Source organism: Apus apus, chromosome 12 (assembly GCF_020740795.1).
Source record: "Apus apus isolate bApuApu2 chromosome 12, bApuApu2.pri.cur, whole genome shotgun sequence".
Lineage (NCBI taxonomy): Eukaryota > Metazoa > Chordata > Aves > Apodiformes > Apodidae > Apus > Apus apus.
In genome coordinates this window covers 6,797,739-6,823,852 of record NC_067293.1, presented here as the reverse complement: position 1 = coordinate 6,823,852, position 26,114 = coordinate 6,797,739, and the positions used below count along the sequence as shown (strand labels likewise).

Below are 26,114 nucleotides of genomic sequence, written 5' to 3'. Positions count from 1 at the left end.
AAATTAATAGTGGGATGTGTGGTGTTTAGCTTGTTGACTCAGCTGACTTAGGTGTGTTAGAGAAGCAGTATCATATGACAGTAGAAGCACTGCAATTTAGCATAAAGTAAAGCTATTTCTTCCTGGAAAGATTTCAGATGCTTTCTTAGAAAATGTATATTTTATAATAGACTTTTAGCTGCGGATATCAGTTTCCTGCATATGCCTGTTATTACAGTTGGGGAAAATGTAGCAGAGATGGAGCTACTCAGAAGGAGAGCAGCCAAGTGAACGATTTAGGATTCTGAATTACGATGCTCTACTGCCATTCCCCCACTTTAACCAAGAGACACTAAAGCCTTGGAAGACAAAGGCTTTTTACTGTTACAATAAGTGGCATTCTTTCAGAGCTCAGTCATTGTCACTGGGCTGAACAAGATGACTCAGAAACTTGATGAATTTCCCCAGAACACCCATGTTTCAGAATAGCCTCCTGGGGGCTGGATCACCTCAGGCTGAGCAAGAAACTAAATGCAAATCTCTCCTAGCCTAGGCATGTGCTGTGACCACTGGCTGTTGTGCAAAGCCCTCTCCTCAGAACAGGGGAAGGGGGAAAACAACCTTACCATTACTCACGGTCTCCACACAGCTCACTCAAAATGTATGGAGTAAATTGCAGTCTTTCCCTTAGTCCCAGCAGTATTAATGTAGCCATGTTAAGCTTTCACTAGGTCACTAGGTGTTGTAAGCTCTGCAGCTCGTTACTGCTTCAAAACAAGGACCTTACCACCTGATCTTACATGCACTGGAGCTAATGACAGAACTCCCATTAGCCACTCAAGGACACACTAAGTTATTGTGCAAGTTTGGCATTTAAGGTGTCCATAGAATAGAATTTAACTGGAACAACCAACAAAACATTACAAAAATGAAAACTATAAAAGATGTGCCTTGCTGCTCTCAATCAGGAGACTTATACCACACCTACTAAACAGAAATCATGAGAATATTGCAGAAGAAATGGAAGTACAGGTTTTGCAAAACTGCCACTCTTCTCTCTTACTATATGGAGATGGAGAACACACATTCCACTGAGAAGCTCTTAGAATTGCCTCCAGGAAACACATTTCTGTCATTCACATTTCTTAGGATAAGCTTGAATCCAAAATGTAAACATCTAAGGAAAACTTGAGTAGGGCTTGGTCCAGCTAAAATTAGGGGGTTACTTAGCCTGACTAGGTACATCAGAAATGATAACACAGAGTTGTTAAAGACAAATTAACAAAGAACAGTTCTAAAGTTAATCTGACATGCAGAAGGCAAGTGATTAATTTCTTGTTTCTGCTCTATGCAGGTAAAGATACTATACACTTAAATCTACCTATCTTTGAGTTCAGCTTGAAATTTTCTTATTGGTTTAAAAATATTTCACTGGGCTACCAGATACAGCAAAAGGAAAATTACCAAAATGTCTCAAACATCTTAGACAGCCACATGTGTTAGCTCATCATAACATGCATAGAGATATTTACGTTCCAGGCTCTACAAGTCACATTATGGCTTTAAGTGTGTATCTCCCGCAGACAAAGAAATCTGAGGTTGTCAGTCATTACATTCAAGCTACCTGAACATCTTGCTTTTTACTAAAGTTTCCATGAACAAGCAATATTAACATCTGTTTCACGGATCTCTGCTGGAATTGTAGCTTCACTCAGCCAAATTACCTATGCTTCCACTGAGGAAATGGCTATTTATTTTATGCAGCCATCTGGGCTCTAAATAGTATGTTTTGTCATTTGTGGTCTTGTTTTCCAGGGTTTCTTGTGCAAAATTTGTTTCCTCCATAACTTATTTCTTCTGTAAATGACGTTTTTTTCATAATCAAACTTGTGAATGAATGTTTCATATGAGACTTACAACATCAGTGTCAATTCATAAATATTTTGGATGTAGAGCCAAACCCTAATTGCAACTGCTTTGATGGCCTAGATTTTTTTTTTTTTTCTGTACAATCATATGCAAAAATAGTCTTTACAACACCCTCTCCCAGTTAGATGAATGACATATGTTGTTGCAGAATTTAATACTTCAGGGATGATACTGGCCAAGTTGTTTGCATGGTTTGAACACAGACCTTTGTTGCAGTCTCAGAGCACAGGCCCCATCTTTTTAAACAAAGGGACCTATGGTAATATCTAGCAGCAGAAATATTCACAGCCTTTACCTACAGTCTACTATTTTTACTTGGATTATGACAGAAATGCAAACACTTCTTTCCTTCATCACATCATACTTTCTCAGATTTCCCCGGAATTTATTTTAGTCTCAGAGTTACATTCCCCAATCCAGAAAGTATCAGGTATCCTGGAAGGCCACTTGTGGAAAGGGTAAGAAAACCTGAATTACAGAAGACAACAGCTGACAGTCCCAATCCCTGTTTGCTGTAATTACAAACTCATTTGTGTTACACCACAGAGCTCACAACACAAAGGAACCAAGAGCAGGACTCCAAGCACTCTCAGATCTGTTCATCATTCTCTGAATACACAACCAGTATTCCCCTGTTACTCATGAGAAACAGCTCTCTGTAAACATTGACCTAACACTCCACCTTTCCACAAAAGCAAACTAAGAGGTCTCTTCTCCCAGAGATCTACCTGGCACAGGAGCCAAGACCACAACAGTACATCCTCTACAGCCTAGTACACCTCCTCCCTGCCCACATCCTCCAGCAAAAGGGATTCTCTCACTCTTCCCACCATGGGGTTAGTTTTCTTCCCACACAGCCACACAAAACAGCTGACACTGACCAACCTGTCCTTTCCTCTTCGTGAAATGGTGGAGAGAACAGAGCAAGTAACAAGCTACATCACAAAGAATGAAGAGACTATAGGGAAGCACACAGCTATATCAGACTGCTCAAGCTTTTTCAGTTCACTCTCCTCCTCCTCCCAGCCTAATCACCAAGCAGAAGAAACAGCCCAATTCTTTCTCTCCCCTCTCCATCGACTATGCTATATCCACTCCCATAGACCCTAAACATAGGTTCCAGACTTCAGGAGATACAGAAGAACACATTGCTATCAACTGTCTAGATCCATTTCTTTTGTTTCCCTTACCTTGACCATCACTTGTCTTCCACACCAGCTCTGCAAAATCCATTCTGTTTCTCCTCCATCTTGTTCTTTAGCTTCTTTTCATGCAGGTGCAGTGGCCCAATCATCAGGTTCATCATCTTCACCTGGATCAGCCACGAAGTGGTAAAACAGCTGCTGGCAAACGCAGCAATCTCAGTCTCTTCCTCTAAGCTATTTCTTAAAACCTCTTCTTCCAAGAATTGTTTTACACAATCAACACATCTTCAAAGAGAAAAAACTAATGATTCCTACAGAAAACCCAAAACCTGTTACATTCAAGCAGAATGCAAAAAGGAAGAGTATCTTGAGAAACCTAAGACTATATGTAGTACGCAGAAATTCCACAAAATTCCATAAAGCATTAATTTAATACTGACCTTTTCTGGAGCTGGTATGTGGTTTCTTTTCCTTCCAAGCATCACTCATTTTCAAACTACTCTTCCAATCTATCAAACCATGACTGGGATAGGAGCAGGTTATCACAAATGCAGAGAAAGGTCCAGAGCATTTGTAAGAAGACAAATCTGAAAGGAAACAAGCCCCTTTGTTCAGACAACCAGGTGAAATAATTATTCTTTCCTCCAAAGCTAAACTCAGACAGATTGGCAGAATTCTCCCCTTGCTCAGCAGAAGTAAATATAAGTAAAATGGGTTTGAGCAGCTTTGCTACTTCAGGAGCCTTGGCTGTGTAGGAAGTTTTACCTATCTTCACCTTCGACTGTGACATTAACCACTGGTCTCTTAAATGCCTGCATACTTCCCTTTAACAGGAGTCATTGAGCCCAGGAAAGTGACATCTAGAATATTTGGTGATTATCTGTGTGGATGATCTAGTTCACACACTAGAAGATAATTAACAGCCAGGTGCAGATATGAAAGGCACTGGTTGGAAGGGTGTATAACACTTGTCAGCACCAGGTCAGCTCTAAAACTGGAAGTAGTACTAAAATAGCAGAACAGCTGGAGTAGGTAAGTGTTAGAGCAGCTATTCTACTCACAAAACTAGTGTGAGGACCTGAACATCCTGCCCTGACCATCAGCCCATGTGAAGGTCATAGTAAAGTGCATAATCCTCTGGATGGTAAAAATACACCCACTAAACAAGGAAAACTCAGTTACTAGTTACGCCTCTTGCTGCTGCTTCAAATAACTGCATAAATGCATAAATTCATGCTGTAACAAATCTAACCAGTTGAACTACAGATTATGTTTTAAATTTACCATAATATTTTTTGCAGACTTTACAGATTCTAAGCACATCATTCTGTATTGGCTGCATGCTTCTTATTAACAGCATTCAGCAAATAAAGAAGCAATTGTTCTAAGAAAAAAAGTTTGTTGAAGTGTATGAAAATTGCTGCAGTAGATAACAATAACTCCTTTGGGTTTATCCTTGCATTCTTAACAGTATATATTACTTAATTGATACATCAGAACAGCTCATTTAGAGCTATTAGGTCTATTGCATAAATATGTGGTCAAGAGCTCTTTAATGCACACCACTTACTGTAGACCATAACAGCTGCTTTGGAGCTGTCAGCCTAGTTTGTCACAATCTCTTTTAATCTGAAAAAAAAAAAAAAAAAAAAAAAAATCTCAATTACTTTGTAGTTGCCAATGTGCAACTTAAGCTGATTCTTTGGTACCATAGCTGAACACCGAACATGGGAGATGAAATACTGAAGCAACTCTGAAGACTAGGCACCACTACCATCAGACAAATCACAGGGGACTCAACTTCAAAGTTAATGATGGAGATGCTTGCCATATGTTTACAGAGAGCAAACAATGAGGAAAGATAGGATGGGAGACAGATTATTTCTCTGTTTAACTCTCTACTCAGCTACTTTAAAACCTACAAGGAACCATTATGCTACATTTATAGTTAAAAAGCAATATCTGCTTAATACCCTCACTTCCCAGCTCAACTCTCTACTGTCAGCCAGCTAAGAAAGCTCTGCTGGGAAAGGGAGTGCAGCTCAGCTCATCCACTGCAGCAACAAGTTTGGATCTACCAGCATACTGAGAGCTTCCAGCACAGGAAATCAATGGAAAAAGCGATGCCACCTCTTCTTGTCATTTGGCCCCTTGGCACATTACATTCCCCCTCCTCTGCTCCATAAGTACAGACAAGTGGTTGAGAAGGTCAGAATTTGATGTATAACTTTGCAGGTAAGACATGGGGGCCCAGGAAGTAGATTTCAGCTGTTCAGCTAAAAGCTATTATAAATGCTCAGAAAACCCAGCTGTCTGTGTCTACCTGTCTCTTTGCTCAAAATGTGGTTCTCTATAATCATGTCGTTCTAAGAGACTTTTGCTAAGTACTGAGGTTTCCTTTGGTGAGGGGAGGAAAATGCCTGTTGCTGCAAGCTATCCATCATCTTAAAAGAGTCCAAGATGTTCTAAAGCTCCCTAAATTTTTATTCACAACAAAGCCAGGGAAGACCAGTGTTTTCTTGATAGGTGCTCCTCCCATGTCAAAATCTGCTTCTCAGAACAGTTTTGCAGGCATCCACCTGCCTGCTAGGTTGGATAATAAATAAAAGCTCATCACATCTTTATTTGAGAAAGATTTTCTTCTTGCTGCTTTATTCTTTTTCCTTACACATTTGGGCAAAGACACCCTTCCCCCCAGCCAGGAAATAGCCATTTTGAGGTAAGACCTTAAAATTGATGATTTTGAAAGTTTTCCCTATTGCCATGCTGTTCTGCTCCTGCATTCCTGTGGTGCCAACAGATGAAGTTGTAAGCCTGCTCGCCTCCCTGCATCTAATCCTGATACTACGCAGCAGCAGGGAAGGTGGGCAAATGTTCACTAGCAGTTGTTGGCAAAGAAACACAGCAGGATTTAAACTGGATGATGCCACTGCATGTGTAAAACAACCATTTGAGCAAATGCTGCTATAGTAGCATCTCTAACCAGTAAAACAGAATTTGCTCTTAACCTTTTGCTTCCTAGCTAGCTGCACTGATGAGTTAAGATTAATTGTAGTTGTACTTTAAAAAAGACACAAAAGACTTATTGATAAAAATATAAGATAAATGCTTGTAGCAGTTGCTGTGACAGACTTTTATATGTGACTGCACTAACAAAAATAAATTGCAAAAGCCAAAAGGGAGTAAGATTGTTACATTCTGGTAAAATATTCCACTTTATTTTACATGAGGGCATTTTATCCATGATCTTCTCTTTCTTCCCTTCCAGCTTGCACAGCCTGGTCTTTAGTTGATGCACCCCAACCCCAGATGTTTCACGGTTTAACCATAGTAATTTTATAGCGTTCTGGGACTGTTATGAATGCAGAGCACCATAAGAGTAATTTGCCATGCTTATCCACTATTTAAGAGCTACTGTGTCATCAAAATATCTGGTCAACACCGTCCCAATAACTGTTTTTCCCCAGAATCTTAGGTTTCCTTGCTTCTGATAGCTGTTCATACATAATAGCTCCCTCTCCTTCAAACTAAGCTCCATCATCCTTTAAAGTTACCAGTTTGGTAATGAGAAATAAAACTTGAAATATCAGCTAACAATGGATCCAAAGTTAGGAACAGGAATGAAATTTTTCCTGACTTTCCTTGAAGATGATGGGAAAAGATGAATCATACAGCCAACCACAATTCTTACATGCTTAGTTACTGCAATTCATAAGGGGATGTTTAACTGAAGAAAATTGTTTTTCGGTAATGCTGCTACCTGCCTAGTGCATTTAACTGAAACAAGGCTTTTCTATCAGGAAATACATGCAAGACCATTGTGTACCTGTGCATTATAGTATCATAGAATGGTTTGGGTTGAAAGGGACCTTAAAGATCATCTAGTTCAAATCCCCCTGCATGGGCAGGGACACCTCCCACTAGAACAGGTTGCTCAGGGCCCCATCGAACCTGGCCCTGAACACTTTCAGGAATGGGGCATCCACAACATCCCTGGGCATCCAGCTGAGACATCCACTGTATCACCACCCTCACAGTGAAGAATTTATTCCTAAATCTCTCCTCTTCCAGTTTAAATCTATTATCCCTACTTGCCCTTGTAAAAAGTCAATTCCCAACTTTCCTGTATCCCTCTTCAGATACTGGAAGACTACTACAAGCCCTCCCAAGAGCCTTCTTGTCTCCAGGCTGAACAACCCCAACTTCCTCAGGTTGTCTTCATAGAAGAGCTACTCCAGCCCTCTAACCATCTTTGTGGACCTTCTCTGGACTCACTCCAAGACGTCCACGTCCTTCTTCTGTTGGGGCTCCTGAATTGGACACAGTTCTCCAGGTGTGGACTCAAGAGACCAGAATAGAGGAGAATCACCTCCCTCAACCTGTTTGCCACACTTTTTCTGATGCAGACCAGGATACAGTGTAAGTGCACATGGCAGGCTCATGGTTGAGATTCTCATCAACCAAAACCCCTGGGTCCTTTTCCTCAGGGCTGTTCTCAATCTGTTCTCCACCCAACCTGAATTTGTGCTTGGAATTGCTCTGACCCATGTGCAGGACCTTGTACTTTGACTTATTGAACTTGATGAGGTTGGCATGGGCCTGCCTGTCAAGGTCCCTCTGGATAGCATCCCTTCCCTCCAGCGTGTTAACTGCACCACACAGCTCGGTCCCAGGTGCCCTAGCTGTGCAACAAGTCCTAAGCACAGGATGTTATCTGCCCTTTTAGTTGGCTTAGTTCCTCCATCTCACATTTAGATCATGCATGTTAGTGGTGGATCAAGTACTTTGAATAAGAAAATGGTAAAAGCTTAGAGAGTCAGTAAAAATATTAGCAGGAGTCTGGGCATGAGTGCAGTGCTAAATGGCAGGCCTAGCAGTTGCATTTAAAAATTCCATTTCTAAGGAAAAGTTGTTTTAATAATTTCACTTCAATTCAGCCAGTGGTTTACAGTGGGTGGAATATTGAACAGCTCCAGCCTTACAGGCTGAAAAACCACATACTTAAAAAGCAGGGAGGTAGGATGCAGCAGGTCTCCAACATCTGTAACCAAACTCCCTTTTTGAGGGCAGCTCTTTGTAGAACTGCCATCATCTTTCCCACATTGCCTGAATATCAGCAGACACCACCAAAACTGCAAAGCTACCAGGATAAAATGATGGTTGATAGTGCAGAGAAATAGAGTCGTAGAGTGAAGCTCTATTCCACTTACCAGCACACATGCTTAAAGATTTATCCACTTGTATGGGAGACACATGTAGGATAGTGAATTCTGTGAGGAAGCAGCACAGTAAGAAACATGTCTTTTGTGAAGGGACTTTCAAGCAGTGTAATGAAACTTAGAAGGCTGGAACAGTACAGCTCTGGACAGCTTTCCACTTTTATCTGGCAGAAAAAAAAACACCACCAAAACCCAACCATTTCCAGTGTTTTGTGAGAACAAAAAAGTTCTGGAGTACAAAGAGCAGAAGCAAAACTGAGTTGGACAGAGCCAGTCACTCCACTGGGACCTTGCAGGAGGAACACAAAACACTTTTTCCAGGGATACCTTTGCACTTCATTTTAGCTGTACATACAAGCCTAGGTCAGCAAAGAATCAGAAGAACCATAACATTTCCAAATTACGTCTTTTACAAGGAGAAAAACTGGGAAAATACTTGTTGAGCAACAAAATACATTCTCCTGTTATATCTGTAGTATCTGACATTGCATGAATCTCAGATGGGTAAAACAGGTATCAGAACTGAACATCAAGCCCTTAAAAACATGAGTTCTCCAATCACAGGGATTTTGTTTAAATACAAGTTTGTATTTGGCTTTGTTTTTTTGAGGTTTTTGGTTAAAATCAGTTCTCTCACTATAACTCTGAGAAGCTTGGGTTTCATTCCACTATATTTATTTCTTAAGTTCAATTCTCATGACTTGGAAAGCTTTCTAAAGTTCAGATGGAGAGAAGCACCACAAATTGCCACAAGTACCTGCAGTGTAATGCAGTCATTTCATATGGCTTTAAAGCTTTCCAAAAATCCTCTCAACCTTTTCTCTTCATCTTACAGAATGTGGTTAAAGGTGTGGGTTAGGTTTCAGAGGGACCAGAAAGTGAGAAAGCCCCTTCGCTATTAGACATGGCACAGGCTCCAGATGATGTGATAAAAGAGCTGCACTACTGTGGAAGCCCCATCACAGCTCCCGTCTCCAGGGTAGCGGCATCCACTCTTGGACACAGTTATTGTGCATTGGAGCAGGTTGTTTAGCTTTGTATTTAAGTAATCTTTGTGAAGATAAAGAGGGATGTTCCACTGAGAGCTCTTTTGTTTCACTCTGTATCAGTTAAATAGGAGAGAGAGCAGATCTAAAGCCACAAGCAACGGTTTGTATATCTTGTAAGTCTTCTAAAGCCTTGTCATCATATGCTGTATTATGTTGTCTTTTTTACTGAGTGACCACTGCTCTATTGTACACTATCTGCCTTTTTGTGACTTGATGAACCACATTGTAAAAGGCAGAAATCAATAAAGTTCTCCAGAAACCAAAACCACTGAGAGAAAAATGTTTTCCTGCAGCACCATCTTGTGGTCCCTGATTTTAATACTGAAAGTCTCTCTCCCGGGGCCTGGGAAGTGGGAGGTCTGCTCTGCAGGCTCGGGAACCACACCCAGCCCTAAACAGCTTTTTTCACTAGCCCCTCCTCAATGTAAGGAGCCTTGTAAGAAGGTTTGTGCCTTCTTCTAGCTGACCTAGGCACTAATCGAGATCTTTGAAGGGATAGAAAGATCAAAGGAAAATGGAATTCGGCTCAGCAACATGCTGGTGAGTATACAAGATGCATACGGGCAGTTTAGGTACTGGGGAAAAGTCATCTTCCAAGTAACTCTGAGGTAACCCCATGTTGAAATAGTTCTGTAGCATGCTAAGGTCCAGAAGCATAAAAGCAAACAAGAAATAACTATCAAAGTGACCTGTGAACATAAGCAGCTGATTAAAACATCTACATTTGTCACAATGTTAGTTGTTAGCATCACACACAGGCCTATTAATCAATGTCTGTCATTTAACTCTAAGGTGATAATATTGACCTTCAATAACAATGAAAAAGCTATTATGCCATTTTAGGCACTGATAACAGTAGTTTATGCAGTACACATGCTTGACAGCTACTGATTCAATGAACTGTCAACCTACTAAAGAAATAAAAATTTAAAATCAAAGCTTTTGTCTTCTCCAATCAAAAAGCAAAACTTCCAGCCTTTTAGAACACCTTTCTTATAAAGCTTCTACATGGAAAAAGGACAGGGCCCAAGTCTACACCCTGAGCTCTTGAGTACTGTCCTACTAGGGGGAATATAACTCTTGCTGTGTCTTTTTAAACTCACCTCATCCTCTTACAGTGCATTTATTTTGCTTATGCTCATCTTGTTCTGCTGCTGCCAGATACAGTTACTGCAGACACCTGGGATTGCTTACTATTAAACACAGTTGTTTTATCAGTATGTGTCCCTTTGTCAGAATGTTATGTGACATTGGAAGCAGTTGTGCTGTCAATAGCATGGAAACACAGAAATTACCCTTCACATCAAAATCATGAAGCGCCATATGAAGCCTAACTTTCTCCAGAGCACAGATCTCTTTCTCCATAAACACCATCAGCCATGAGGATCTATGTGATTTGTCACATGCACATTTCAGCTGTGACAGTGTCCCTAAATTCATGTAGCAGGAAACTCTATCTTTGTCAAAATGTCTCTATACATACTTCCAGATTCAGAAAGATAATACCAAGAGGACTTACACACCAGATTTGGGAGGCAAATAGACTCTTATCTGCTCCTTTACATTAAAATAATCACAATACTTTTGCTTACAAAATTATAACCAAATAATCTGTAATACAGTGCTACTGGCAATGGCTGCTATGTCAGGCTTTAAACCTCCTGCATATATTTATGTCTGACCATCAGTAAGTACTCTGACAAGTTCATGAGACTGCCTATATGCATATTCCACCTCTATTATACTTGGATTTTAAGTAATGCTTTTTTTAGGACTGATGAAACTAAGACAAATTTATTAATTTATTAATGGGAAATCCTGAAAGTACAGAGTTTCTAAGAATCACTCATAGTATTTATTCTCTCTCCAGCTTAAGAGCAAGGCTCCATTCCTCCCAGTTGGTAGGCCTTGGAAATTCTGCTCAATGGACTTCACAGACCAAAACAAAGACCATCAGTGATTGCATTATTATGGGTGATACTGATTTCTACTGACACTCTTATTTTGCACTCAGCTACTGAAAACTCCTACATGTTTTTTTCTTTTATTTTTGTTACACTACAGAGAAATGAAAAGAAATAGCATTTTAAAATCAGCTACCTTGGGAGACAGGTCATCCAAAGATCAAAGAAAGTTCTGTGGTGCAGTGATATGCTGCAGAGAGAAACAACACCAAAGAAAATACTACCACATTTTCCTCAAGTACTTTGTATTTTTCCCAAGCATGGCTTTAAAGCAACAGCCTGACAATAAATCCTCTGTAAGGAATTAGCCATTCTCCTCAGTAAGAGCAGCACCACTGGTGCCATCTAATAGTGAAACAGAACAAACTTGCAGCCTTATATCCCTCCAAAGGGATGTTATATTAGTAAGAGAAGACTGGTGTATTATTCAGTTGTCACAAGCAGCATTTATCTTTTTGTTTCAGTGTTTCTTAATGAGCATGAAGAACTAGAAATGAAGACCTGTTGCAAAATCAATAGCATTATTATAATATATGTTGACAACACTTTATTATTTTGATACTAAACCAAAGTATCTAGTATTCTAGGGCATACTCAAGTAATCCTGTTGTGCTTCTGCTTGAGGACTTCTTTCTGAAGTCAATTCAGTAAACGTTCATAAACACCTTCGCTCTGTGCTCTTTTCTTCACAATTTGCTTTACTTGCTTGTTTGCCTTTCGTAAAGGATTGAAACATCGACTGCAACATATTAAAACAGCACATGAATTTGGTTGACTTCCAAAGAAGGAATTTAGAGACAATTGCCATGAAATCCTAGCTCCAGTGGAGAAAAAAAAAACCTAAAAAAAGCAAAGCTACAGTTGATTTCAGGGGCCATCACAAGATTTCACCAGTAGAACACAGATTAGGGCTAGGAAAAGCATTTCAATGAGCTTTTCCCACCTCTTACATTTTCTTTATCAGCTTCAGAACTTCATATTGATAAAATGCAATCATGACCAGAAGTTTCCCCAGTAACAAGTCAACTAAATTCCATGGCCTGCTTCTCACAGCTGTACTAGGAATTCAGCAGAAGGAAATGAAGACTCTTCTCACTCTATTTTAAACATTTACACAGTATTATTCAAATATATCACAAGTGTACTTGTATTTTCCTAGCCTTTTAGACCTTAACATACCCATCATTGCAGGTGGCTGTTAATGAAAACTAACAGAACTGAAAGAAGTAAGATAGGATAGCACAGTTATGGAGATAGCAAAAGCATCAGAGAATACAGCTCATGGAGAGAGATACTATGTTGATGGATCACAAGAGAAATGGTCAGTTACCAGGGAACAGAAGACTCTGCTTCCTGCATGAAAAGCACCATTAGAGTGGGGACACAGCAGTAACAAAGCCCCATTGACTTGGGAATTTCTAGTTCTGCTCAAGTCTGGCACGGTGAGGAACAGTCAGCTCCCTCTGTCAATTTTACAGGAATTCCATGCTCCTGGCCACCTTATGGAATTACTTCTGCTGTCCTAGTCCTGGGCATCTCTTCACAAACAGCCCCAGCTACACAGCACAAGTGGCTGCAAGAGCTTTCCAGGGCCAGTCACTCTGGTTTGGTGCCTTTTAAAAAAAATATAAATACCAACATCTATGGGAAACCTTGGAATTTGCTCTAAAAGAGGCATAGTAGAACTAATCAATCACCTCAAATTTCATCAGCAAAATCCCTCTTATTCTTTTGATAACTCTAGGGAATATTTTTTACTCTCGTGCATGCCCATTCCAGTACAATTTTGGCATTGTATGCTGGAGCCTTTCAACAATGGCCTTACAACCTTGAAAATAAAAGAATTTCTATTCAGAGAGAAGGTTTTAGGCTCATTAAAGGAATGCTTTTCAAACCGTATCCTCTATCAGCTGTCTCTAAAACTGGTAAGACTCAAACTTACAATCTTACAGGATTGCTCCTTTCCTAGAACTCAAATATATGACGTTGGAAATTAAAACCATTTAGCATCTGGTTAATCACTGCATTAAAAAAACAAAGCAAAACCCAAGCCATAGCAGAACAGCAATATTCCTAGTTCCACCGGCTATGAAAAAACACAGAAACGTTCATTTTAAGGTGAATTCTCTCAAAATGAACACATTAATTCATTTTCCAGAAAATTTATGATAATTTCATGTTAATTCTTTGCCTCCTATTTTCAGAGTCACTGATGACTCAGTGCAGCTATCTGTATGCTGAACATCAGCTGTTCAGCATAGTGCAAGATGTAATGTGGAGATTTTCACAGCAGGCTTTGTCTAAATGTGGAACTCCATAGCAAATAGCCATCTGCTGAGCAGCCACATTAGTGAAGTCTATGTGTGTGTACTTGCATGTGTATGATGCCACACAGTCTACTAATACCTTAGTAAAGCAAAAGTTTAATACCTGGAGAAAAATAAAAAATCTTCACAAAAAAGATGACTGTCACATTAACCAAGCTATAGCATTTGCCATTCCATATGAACTACCACCTTAGAAAAATAAAGCACAGTTATGTCAATACATTCCACCTTACTTTAATGATTTTGATGTTGCAGAACTTACATTTTCCCATTATCATAAGAACATAAACACATGCTGAAACTCTTCATAATATCAAACACTAAACTGCTTGCATAACACTCACAGGCTGTAATGTGCCCTATACATTAAAAAACCCACTGCACTGCACATTAGAAGCATTACAGATAATTAATTCACTCTTCTCCCAAGCACACTCCCAGCCCATGGCTCTTACTCTGTTCAGGTCTACTACTTTGTTCTTTCCTTCTGTGTCTTACTGCATAACTATAGATATAGCCCACAGAGACACAATTCTACTTGTTCATCTTTACAAACTCCTTTTCTCATTCATTTCTTCCTTATTGTTTTTCAGATAATTCCTGCTTGGATATGTTATTTCCTGTGCTGCAGTCAATTGTTTACCATAAGTAATGTCACTCTTTGTACAAGAGCCTTTGAAGGCAGTGGTAAGAGTCATCTTCTCCCTGTGATTTTTCAGAGCTGAGGCAAGTTGCAGTTAAGTTTTCTCTTGTTTCTGTTTAAACTTCAGTAAAAAAGTGAAATCAACTTCTCCTCAAAACCTTCGTCTTTTTTACTGGTGTTCTGGGTTTTCTTTGCACTCAATACAGTGTGTCCCAAAAACCTATTCTGGGTTGAATAGGATGAGCTGTGTGCAGTGTTACAGGCTGCCTGATAGTTTGGTTTGCTTGTTTCCCACCTCTTTCGCTCAGTTGTTGGTTGCCTTCCTCCCAGAGAGAATGACAACTAGGTTCCTTTAACATATAGATATACGAGCCTTTGGTGGGGAGCAGGGGCAGAAAGTGGTGCAAGGTAAGTGCAGCTAAGGGAGCAAAAGCCTGGTCTTCCATATCTCAGTATATTGGCCCAGGAGAAGATTTGCTTCCTGCAGAGCTGAACTCACCTTCAGGCACTGCTGCTCAAGCTCCACTCAGGGCTTTACGCACAGACTTACTTTCTAACCTGCGAGCTGTGTGCCTCATGTTTTACTTGCAGCTTTCCAAGCAAGAGAGGAAGGAGTAAGTCCAAGTCCTTTAAAACTGGGTCTTTTGATATTAACAATTTTTTTTTCCTTAAGGCATATTTGATCTCTGTTTTATGTAGCTTCAAAAAAGAAGGAATACTTTTTTTATGTTCACACATTAGTTTCTTGCCTTTTTTTTCCAAGTCTTCTCCCCTCAGACTCCAACATGCCAGTTGTCCATATCTGTAGACATGGTGCTTAGGGACATGGTTTAGGGGCAGAGATGGCAGTGTACTGGGTTAACAGCTGGACTTGATGACCTTAACAGTCTTTTCCAACTAAAATGACTCCACGATTCCATGATTTTTTATGTTTAGAAGCAGTACATCATAAATTCTGTCTGGTCATATGCTAACGCTTACCTTCTCTGCAAACAGATTGGTAGACATCCCAAAATCAAAAACCCTCCTGCCACAAGCAGAAGCAGTCGCAATGTCAGTAGCGTATCTGTAGAGTCAGCAGAAGTTTGCATTAGTTTTGCATCATTCCAAGAGATATATTGATGTAGTGATGACTGAGATTAGCCTCCAAGACAGACAAGTATGTATCTCAGCCAGCAACATAATGAGAAAAAGTAGGTTAGAAATGAGCTTAGATGAGAAAGATAGTCTCACATTTGACCTAGGTTTGAATACTGCTGATGTTTGGTTAGCTTCAGAAGCAACTGAGATTTGAGTGAGCCCAGGGCATAAGGAAAAAAAAAAAGCGCCATTTAAAAGCTTCTTTAGGAATGGAAACAAAATCATGCAAATGAATGCTATTTATTTTAGTTAATAACTTCTGCAGTGTTTTCCTAAAGCCTCATCTTATTCCTAGTGAAATTTAAGACAAAACTCCCAGCTAAGAAGCAGCCTGCATCTTACAGAAACAAGTGCCATGAGTCTAATATCTGCTAAGTGTTTGTATTTTGTCAACAGATTGCTACAAGGCAAACAGCATGGGCTCCCAGGGCAGTAAGTGTTCGTATTTTCTTTGGACATATGTTGTACATCCAGGACCATTCAAGTAGCTAATTAATCTATGAACAAATAATTCTGTAAAACAGTCAGTCCTTGGTATTTATGTCCAAACAAAAAAAGCTTAACTAGAATGAGGAATCAAGCAGTCACAGCTGAATAAGCATATTTAATTTTAACATTTGCTTGAGAATGTGTCCAAAAAATGAGAAGAGCTGTAATTTTCACTGTATAGCTTTTTTTCTTGCTAGAGCAAAGAGTCTTTTATATATAATGCCCAAGTGGGCAACTAGTATATTTAAAGCGTTTCACTCCTGCAGTATGCTCCTAACTAACAGATTTTGATGGCCTCATGCTGAAGGTACTTCTATCTAAAGTTACCTAGCTACTAGTAATTACAGCTGCCCTAGCACTGCAATGTGGAGCTCCTCAACTACAAGACACATGTCAAAGCTTGATCCTGACCTCTGCTTGCTTCTGAGCAAGCACAAACAAGCAGAAAGTGAACTCATGTTAGCTTACCAGTATTTTCCTGGGGTTTCATATCTATATTAAGTCAGCTCTTTCTGAAAACTGGGAATCATCTCTGAGATCAATGCAGGTATGCTGACTTACATCAGGAAGACCTAAACCTCTAAGTTCTAAATTATGTTCTTTTTACTAATTTACCATACAAGTTTGGCAAGACAGCCTGTGTCTGAGACAGCTGAAATGCTAATGAAAAAGGATACAATTTAACAGGAACTCCTGTGTTAGAAAAAGCATGGTAATACTTGGCTCTATTCCTATTTAAGTCTACAATGACTCTTCAAATATCACTCTAATATCTTGACATTGTTCTTGACAAAAAATAATGAGATACCTATCTAGTGTCAGGGTATGAGGCAAAGTACACAAATTAAGATGCAATTCCATCTGAAGATAATTTTTATTAAATAACTAATCAGCCTCCTCTTCACCACATTGAATACATCCAGTTCCTTCATCTTCATAGCACCTTCACAAAGTCACTACTACTTTGGGCTAATGCCCCCCCCTCTCCACAAATGAAGTCTTCCCTCCATTCTTTGTACTAAGATAAATCACTGCATTTATTTGTATCACATAATTTGTCCTTTGCTTGTGCTGGTGTTGGCAAGATTTCCAGACCATGCTTTATCAACAAATTTGTTTTCTGTACTAACATATGTGCAGAAATAAATGCAAGCTTACACTTACTTTGAAGAGTGGTGACCTGAAAAATTAAAGGAAGAAAGAGCAATGAAAATTGCATTGTCTGACCAGAAGCAGTGTTTGGCTGCGAGGCAGTAACCTACAGAATACTTACCATCTTTAATTGGCATGTAACACTTCAGCTTCTTCCTGTCTTTGGAAGTACAACATTTATTTTTCAAGCATTCAGTTGTGTTAAGGTCCTCTCCTACACTACAAGGAACTAAGGTGTGCTCATCTTTGTGACGGCATGCTTCAAAAAAAGAAATAATACATCAGATCTGTATTCTAGGAACAATGCTGAAGTAGAAGGGAATTAGCATTTTGGTGTCCCTAGTATGTTTTTGAAAGGGTACATTTGCCAGAACACAGTATCATACTTTCAAGTATGTTCTTTCCAAAAAACGAACCAATTTTTATATTAACAGAAAAGCTAAAATCATGTCACACAAAATCTTAAGTAATTTCCTTTGTTTCTGTAAGAAATATTTACAAAACTGAATCTAAATACCCACATTGTGCCACTTTTTTGTATCTTGGTTTGTAAAGTAAGAAAGACAAACTAAATTTTCTCACTGGACTGCTTCTAATTAAAAAAATCTGTGATTTAAGACAAATTTTTTTGTTGTTTTGTTTAAGGGCCCAGCATAGAATATATAACGAACCATCTCTCCATTTGCCACTAACTGCATTCTGAAGAGATCTAGTGAGTTTTATAGCATCAGACTGAGGGTTTTAAATACAATAAATGCTGAGAGGTAGGAGTGGGAGGGTGGACTTGGAAGTGAGGCAGACAGTAGCATAAGGGAAGAGAGAAACAGTGCTGCAATGATACTTACTCACTGGCCTGAAGAAGCTTACAACACTTTCAAACATTTCCTTCAGTTTCACATTAAGCATGCTGCATGCCACTTCATTTTTTTCTAAAACATGCTGAGTTGGTGATGCAAAACCTGAAAGCTCATAATGATTAGCTCATTACCACCAAAATATCTGTAATTAATTAAATGCAATGACATTTTCATACTGATTATCTTTCATTACAAAGGCACTTATAGTCATTATGAATTGTGACTACTGATGGCTAGCAAGGTTAGGATAGATGTCGTTCTGTTGTAGTCACTTACATTACTTCAAATTGCTTCATGAACCACAATGAGTAAAGAACTAAAGCTGTGAAATTTAAATTAAAGAAGCCATTCAGGTGGAAACTGTCAAGGTAAAAAGTCCTACTGTTCACCTATAATCATAGAATCATTACGGTTGGAAAAGACCTCTAAGATCATCAAGTCCAACCATCAACCCAACACCACCATGCCCACTAAACCATGTCCTGAAGTGCCATGTGTACATGTTTTTTGAACACCTCCAGGGATGGCAACACCGCCAGCTCCCTGGGGCACTCTTGACCACTCTTTCAGTAAATAAATGTTTCCTAATATCCAATCTAAACCTCCCCTGGCACAACTTGAGGCCATTTCCTACCATCCTATTACTAGTTACCTGGGAGAAGAGACCAACCTCCACCTCGCTCCAAACTCCTTTCAGGCAGCTGTAGAGCAATAAGGCCTCCCCTCTGCCTCCTTTTCTCCAGACTAAACAACCCCAGTCCCCTCACCCTCAGCTGCTCCTCATAAGACCTGTGCTGCAAAAGTGAGGTGCAGGTTACATGAAAACTATTATATCTATAGATGTATTTCTCCTCTGTTTGCAAACAAAATTTTCAGCCTTTTAAAGATCACATCCTAACTGAAATACAGAAAGGCAGCTTTATCTTACACAACCAAACAGGCATCTATCCCAACACCTTCTTTCAGACAGCAACCTACAGCAGTTGTGTAAAAAAGGGGAGTATCTTAGCATATTGAGAGTATTTTCTGAAACCCCAGTGATTTCATAGAATCATAGAATGCCAGGTTGGAAGGGACCTCAAGGATCATCTGGTCCAACCTTCTTAGGTACTACTATAGCTTATATGAGGAGGCTCAGCACCCTGTAAAGCTGAGACTTTTACCTTGTTTGCAATCAGAATCTCTCCGAATCAACTTGTGCCCACTACCCCTTGACTTTTCCATGTGACTGCCTGTAAACAGGGAGTTTCCATCTTCTTGTTAGCCAGCCTTTACGTACTGAAACACTCTAATAAGGTCTCCCCCAAGCCTTTTTGTCTCAAGGCTGAACAAACCCATTTTTCTCAGCAGGTCCTCCAGTCCTCTCATCATACTTTTGGCCCTTCTCTGGGTTCTCTTCAGCCTGTCTGTATCCTTTTTGAATAGATTTGTGGCTCTAGGACTTGATCACCTTTCATTTACACTGCTCCAAAAATCATTAGTAAACCTTGCTGCATCAATACCTCTTTTTCTTTAAACCAGAAGTACAGACAGTCAGACTTCTACTCACAATCAACCACCCAACAACAAGGAAAAAAAAACCAACCCCAGTATTCCCAGTTGCTTGCCTTTTTTCTCTCTGTATAAGAAATTTACACCATTACATTTTTTATAGCTTTCAGTTTATTGAAAGCCATTTCACAGTTTTATAGATCCTTGTGAAAAAGTGAGATCATGACCTAACAAAAAACTATGGTATTGGTAAACTTCTGTCTCTTGGATGCAAAGCTAGTCTTTGGCTAGCAACATCAGGAGCATAAATTCTCTATGTGTCCTGGGGAACATTGTGCCTTTTCTGTGCCATATTAAACTCACTTGGAAAAAAGGAATGTTACGAGTAGGCAGAATCGAACATACGTGAAGAGATAGAACCTGAAACTAATGTATAACAGAAATGTGACCAGTAAAATTCACACTGACAGTTATGTCACAGTCCCCCTCCCTACCAGTACTCAAGAGAGAAGAACAGAAAAATTCAAAGACTTTTGTAATTATTTCATAGGAAGCTCATGAGATGAAATATCTGAAAACATGACGATGGTTGTCCTACACATCACTCTCTTACATGAGTTTAAAGAGACACAAGCCATATACAGAGGTTGAACGGGCACCACCAAGCAAAATAAGCTGCATCACATACTTACAGATCACATCAATACCTATGTTAGAGCTCACGCATATACATATCCTGGAAAGATCTTTGCCTTTATTTTTTAAGACAGAAAAACCTTCTCATCTAGGTATCACAGAAGAAGTTGAAAATGACACTTGCAGAAACCAACAGCCTTTTACCAAGATTTGAAAAGGTCATCTCTGAACTCTGGTTTCTCAACACATAAAGGATCAAATGCAAGCTTAATGTGGGGCTCACCCTTTACACGCAAGTCAGATGATGAAATTTAACTTCTGGTGTGACTGCAAGTTACCAGCCAAAAATCTTTGCTAACTATTTTAAGCCACCTGCTGTAGTAAGCAAATACATCAAACGTCAACAGGTTATAAGAACCTGTAACTGTATGCTGGGGAAAAAAAGTCTTAAGTGGAGAAAAAAGAATCTATAAGAAAAGGTAAAGTAAAAGGAAGATACACTGCCAGGGATAAAATGAGTATGTGTTCCTCATACAGATACACAAAGAGAGAAATGGCAAGTATAGCTGGGGGAAAAAAAGCGTATCTTGCTGTATTTAAGTGTCAGGACTGATGAATCTCATCTGGAGTAATTATCTGTTTGCAGTATTTTTCAGTCATTTAATATCTTTCAATCATTACCAAGCCATCAAAACTGTAAACTTTTTGCTAGTAAAAGTACTTGCTATTTCTATGAAAATGCTTTTCTCCTTGCAATACTCACTTGAATTGATGCTACAAAGCAGTATCAGTACCACACAGTTCCATGCTAGGCAGGTGCAAATTAACATTACTGCAATAAAACCAACAGTAACAATAGGTATGTGGTTATGCGTAAAGAAATTATTGATCTTAACTTCATTTTTATGGTAAAAAAAACATGCAGCAGATCAGTGCAAAGAGCAGGACTGCCTTTTTTTTTGCAATGAGTGGTAGAAGACTTTTTTTGCAGTAAGAACTTCTGAAAAAATTACTCATTTAGAGAGCTTAAAAGGAGACATCTTATTAACAGAGATTAGCTAAAAAATCATCTCTCTGTAGTGTCCCAGAACTGGGCACCTGACACCTTGAAAAGACCACTTTTAGCTGAAAAATTTAATCCAGATTTAATGAACAGGATCAAGACTGAAGAACTAAAAAATGTTGGAACGTTACAACTAGATTCCAGGTTAGCTTGTTGAATTCACCAGACTTTTCAAAATCAGAGCATATGAGATGCTTTGGATAGAAACATTTTTAAGAGGCAGTTCAAAACGCTATTATGGATAAAAATACTTTTAGAAATCCCCAAGTAATTAATAGCAATTTAACAGCAGGTTTAAGCTACGTTTTTTACCTTCAACCAACCCCTGAAGATTGCTTTGCCAAATGCTGTTTCACTTTGTCTGCTACTCCTGTTATCCTAGAAAGATCTTTTTCAATTATTACCACATATATTTAGTTGTTAAAACAGCTTAAACCTGGAGATTATTTTGTTGGTATTGGTGAGGAGAGCCCCATTTTCTGAAGTGCTATACAGGGAAAAGAAAGATTGTATTTTACACAAGTATTGGCCTTTGAAGTGTCTGTTCTCTTTGCACTCCTGCTGCTAAATTGAGGAAAGCTTTCCTGCCATTAGAATGTACCTGTTCTGTAGAGTAATATAAAACATTCTGTCCCACAGAGAAACTTGGCCTTGATAGATAAATGTGAAATTATTTCTGAAAAGGACAGGAATAACGTTTTCTATGCTACCCATTAAAATCTAATGCCATCCAGCACAAATCAGGAAAAGAAGAACACTTCCTGGGAGAAGGAAAGCAAGGGAGGTAAGACCATTCCAGTTTTCCCCATTACATACTTCTTTAACTGCCTTCTCCGCTTCTATTAAAATGGGAAGACTACAGCCATCCTGAGACCAGCAATCACACACTTGTATTCCATGTGGAATCAAAGCTCATCACAATGGGCTCTCTGTTACTAGGATGCAACTCCAAATAAACTCTGAACGATGGAATAAATGCAACAGAAGAGCCAGAAAAAGCAGCACACAGTTTGAAAAAAATTAACCCCCTCCAACTGTTACAAAGCCTCTTAGTCTTCTAATTCACTAAGTAAACCCCAAATTTATGCTATTACCAACCACACTTCAGTAACACAAATACAAAACAATTGTACAGACCAGGTAGCAAGTACCTCAGAACATCAAAATATACTCCTCTCAAAACAAAGTCTGCTCAGAGTGCTTAAGTTAGAGCTTCCCAATAATTCATTAAATGTGAGTTAGTTAGGTACAGGATCATCCCACAAGATCACCAAGTATCTGCACCCTGAAGTAAAACCACAGTTTGACACAAATCTTTGACATTTCCATTCCTTTTATTAAGGAAAGGCTCTTTGAATACACTAGGAACAGTGTTTTTAAAAATACAGAAACCTAAACACAGATGCCTGCAAATCAGCAGTTCTCCAAACAACTGAGCTGCATAAAGCATTTTGTTATGTTTTAAAAAAACATATGCTACAACAGTCATCTGAACAGGTAAGTGGTCTTGAAAAAAGTTACATAGTCACATGCAAATTTCTGAGTTTTTTAATTTCAGTTGAGTAATGAGTTTATAGGGTGACTTTAACTTGTATGCAGCATTAGCTTGCTAATATAAGCAACAATATCCAGTACCCTGTATTTCCTTGTTTCATTCTGTACATAGACTAGACAGACACTCTCAATAGTACCAATGAGGAAATACTTAACACATGTCTAATACAGAAAAAACTTGCCTTATTTTCTGAAGCATACGATTTCATGAGCAATTAAGATTTTCCACGTTGATTTCTTACTGCATAACTGCTTAACTTGTGATGCATTTCTGTTGCTGAAATATGGGACTTTTCAGACTGTCAAGACTCTGAAAAAATGCCCCATTTTATGTTGACCACTTGATTTTCTTTTAATTAATTTTAGGACTATTGACTTTCATTGTTGTAACTGTAGTCTATGTTGAAGGCTCAACCTGAGTCCACTAGCTAAATATGTAAACCCAATATTCCAAACCACCTCAAAAATTCCTCGTTACGCCATTTCTGCAGTCAGCTTCCTAGTCATTTACACAGATTACATCCATGCAGTTTCTGGGTTTTTTTGCATTGTTATAATACTTGTATTGGAAATCCATTTCTTATACTCAGCGTAAAAATTTAAGTCTTGTCCTGCTGAACCCTCAGCAGAAACACAAAACAATAATTTATGATTGCTGCTATTTTTTTATCCACTTTCATTCAGCATTTGAAGCACACCAAAATTGCTTTGAAGCCTACTGTAATTTTTAATCAATGGCAAAAAGTAATAGCGGCAACTAATTCAAACTCATGGTTTAGTAGAATTTATCTCCAAAACAAATCACTCAAGATAGATCATCTTAATAACCATGAAAGCAGAAGTGACAGATGTGGGACACATCTAAAAAAAAAAAATTGTTAGTAGAAAAAAAGATGCATACCCTGATGCAGGCACAGTATCCAGAGGCTGCTGAGAAAGCCTTGTACTGCTGAAGAGTGAAGAGCTGTTGTATTCAATCTAACCCTTTCAGTGGTGGAAACAGCATCACAATGTGACATGAAAGCTACACTGCACTCAAGCCTAGTGAAATTCTGGCAAGAAAAACCTTGGCAGCTCAAACCAGAATTGATTCAGAACACATAACTCAGAAGAACCTACTTCACTTTTTGTAACATGAAAAGCTTATGATCTTGGACAAGGTATTAAAAGTTCTTGAAGTCACCTTGATTTTCATGGATGTGAACACGGCTGGAAAATACTCTTTGACCGGCATCTTTTAGGATGAAAACCTAAATACTGTTAAGTTCAACTGGATGATAAACAAGCTCATTACACACTACTGCAGAAACTACATAAAGCTAAACCTTGTCACTTTTTGAAACAATCCTCTGAAGCAGCCACCAGAACCAATATTAACATCTCCCCTCACCCCTCAGTATAGGTATTCCACTACAAGTCTTACTATTTCTGGAAATAAAACCTCTAACAGTGCATAAGACAAAAAAAAAAAAATTAAGATCCACATTTCCTCTTGCAGATTACTACAAAATGCCACTTACCAGAACCACATAGCAGGGTTCCTGAAGTGACTGAGGAACTCTCATGGGAAGCTAATTAATCAATTCTCTTTTAATACTGAAGGTTTTCCAGAGAAACCTACTGCAGTCCAGGAAAACAAGTTATCTTTCACAGTAGTGCTCCTACGAAGGACAAAGTCTACACTGAGTATCACAGCACTTAATTTTGTTTCTGCACTGTTGTAAAAAGCACAGTACACAATAATTGATATCAAAGGGCTGAAAAAGCTAATCTGTAAGTAATTTAAATAACTTGTGTATTGAAGAAACTAAATCTATGTGCTTCTTGAACTCAAGAATGCTCATAGAGATTTTTATCTATGTTTCAAAAAACTTTACAAAAATATTTTTTCTTTGATAAGGTTTTATACCAACTCTGAAAATCTCAACTTCCCATCACCATTACCAAAAATGCATTTAGTAAAGAAAGGAAACACAAGCCTTCTATTTCCATAAGCATTTGTTAATTTACAGGCTTTGAGCTTAGCCCTACTGAATTTAGACTTCGGCATCATTCACAAATACCTCTCACTCTTTTTAAAGATCTTTATTTTAAAAATAATTTTAATTCATGAGACCATACTTTATAAGTTACCAATAGGATGGACCTGAACTCACGCAGACATTTGTTGCACTTTCAAGTTTTGTAACAACAGGACTTTGCAAAATAAAATTGTACAGTTAGATTCACAGTTTAATTTGCTGAAATAACATTTAAAAACACCAGAATTTGAATTGAAAGGGATACATGTTAAGCACACAAATACTGAAAAAGGTCATAACCCCAAAATGCACTTGAAAATGGAATGCAGTTAATTAGATTGTAGTTTAGTAATTCCACATTTAATCTAGTTAGCACCTTAGTGAACTCAACCACTGAATGTGAAGAAATATAGTACATGTAGTGTGACAGCTCAAACAGGTACTGTGCCACTCCATGAGACTGTTTTCTTGAGCATTGTGTGCCGTATTTTTGAAAAGTGGTAGTATTTTAGAAGTCTTCTAAAATGCATAAATCAACAATGGCTACAGTTTAAGTCTAAACAAAGAAATACTTTCTAATTTCTGCAAGTTGAGATTTTTAAAAGCAATCATTTATAAGGATTGCATCAACATCAGTTAGCAGAGGAAGATCAAACTTTATTGAAACTGCTTGCATACAAAATATATTGCACTATAACCAAACAAATGTCAACATAAAATCCAATCTGTTGTAGCTAATATGTACAGAGAATATTGCCCAAGAGCAGTTACATTACAAGGTCAGTCTACCTTGGTTAATTATCTACAGTATTTTAAACCAAACAGCTTACAGATGATGTGTGCAAGGTACCAATTTCTGTTTTCAAATACTATACATTCCCAAAATAAATAACTAGAAATCAACATTAATGTTTGGCAATACTTTAAGACATTTTTATATTTGTTAATTCATGTGCAGTTTGTTGCCATTATTAGGATGCTCACCTGTATACAAAGAAAAGTGAGAATGAAAAAATCAAAGAAAGAAAACTCACAAAATACATCAGAGGCAAGGTCAAGTTTGTACAATTCTGTACATATACAGTGGCTCTCCTTCTGGAGTAATCTGAATAAAAATGGATTAAAATTAACGTCCTTACACAGTTTTGTCCAATAAGTTTAATGTGTGATCAGAAATAAAAGAAATCACAGCTCCTCCCACCACTTCCCACCCTTTCCTGGTGTATGACTGTACCTTTGGATCAAATTCTGTGACACCTTCAAATTGGCTGGTAATTCAGGCCTTGCACCTCAAAATATGATGAATTTTTGTTCTACCTCCAGTATCTCCAACTACTCCATCTGTACTTTCCAGGGCATTACAGATGGTGATTTTCTTCCTACCTCTCCTGAGACAGCCCCTGAATAAAATAAGCAATTCAAAAAAGTCTGGGAGGATGAAAAACATCAGCGCTTT

The 26,114-nt window shown here is 38.6% G+C and overlaps 1 protein-coding gene across 1 annotated transcript; it reads right to left on the bottom strand.

The window, feature by feature from the left end:
• Positions 1-11,924: 11,924 nt before the first annotated feature.
• Positions 11,925-25,020, bottom strand: FMR1NB (FMR1 neighbor). The gene is made up of 6 exons (XM_051630117.1): positions 23,539-25,020; positions 20,784-20,852; positions 17,882-17,995; positions 17,158-17,295; positions 15,237-15,321; positions 11,925-12,024 (listed from the first exon to the last, which is right to left on the bottom strand). Exons 1-6 carry the CDS (start codon positions 23,654-23,656, stop codon positions 11,925-11,927), a joined length of 624 nt encoding a protein of 207 aa, XP_051486077.1. The 5' UTR covers positions 23,657-25,020.
• Between the last annotated feature and the right edge of the window lie 1,094 nt (positions 25,021-26,114).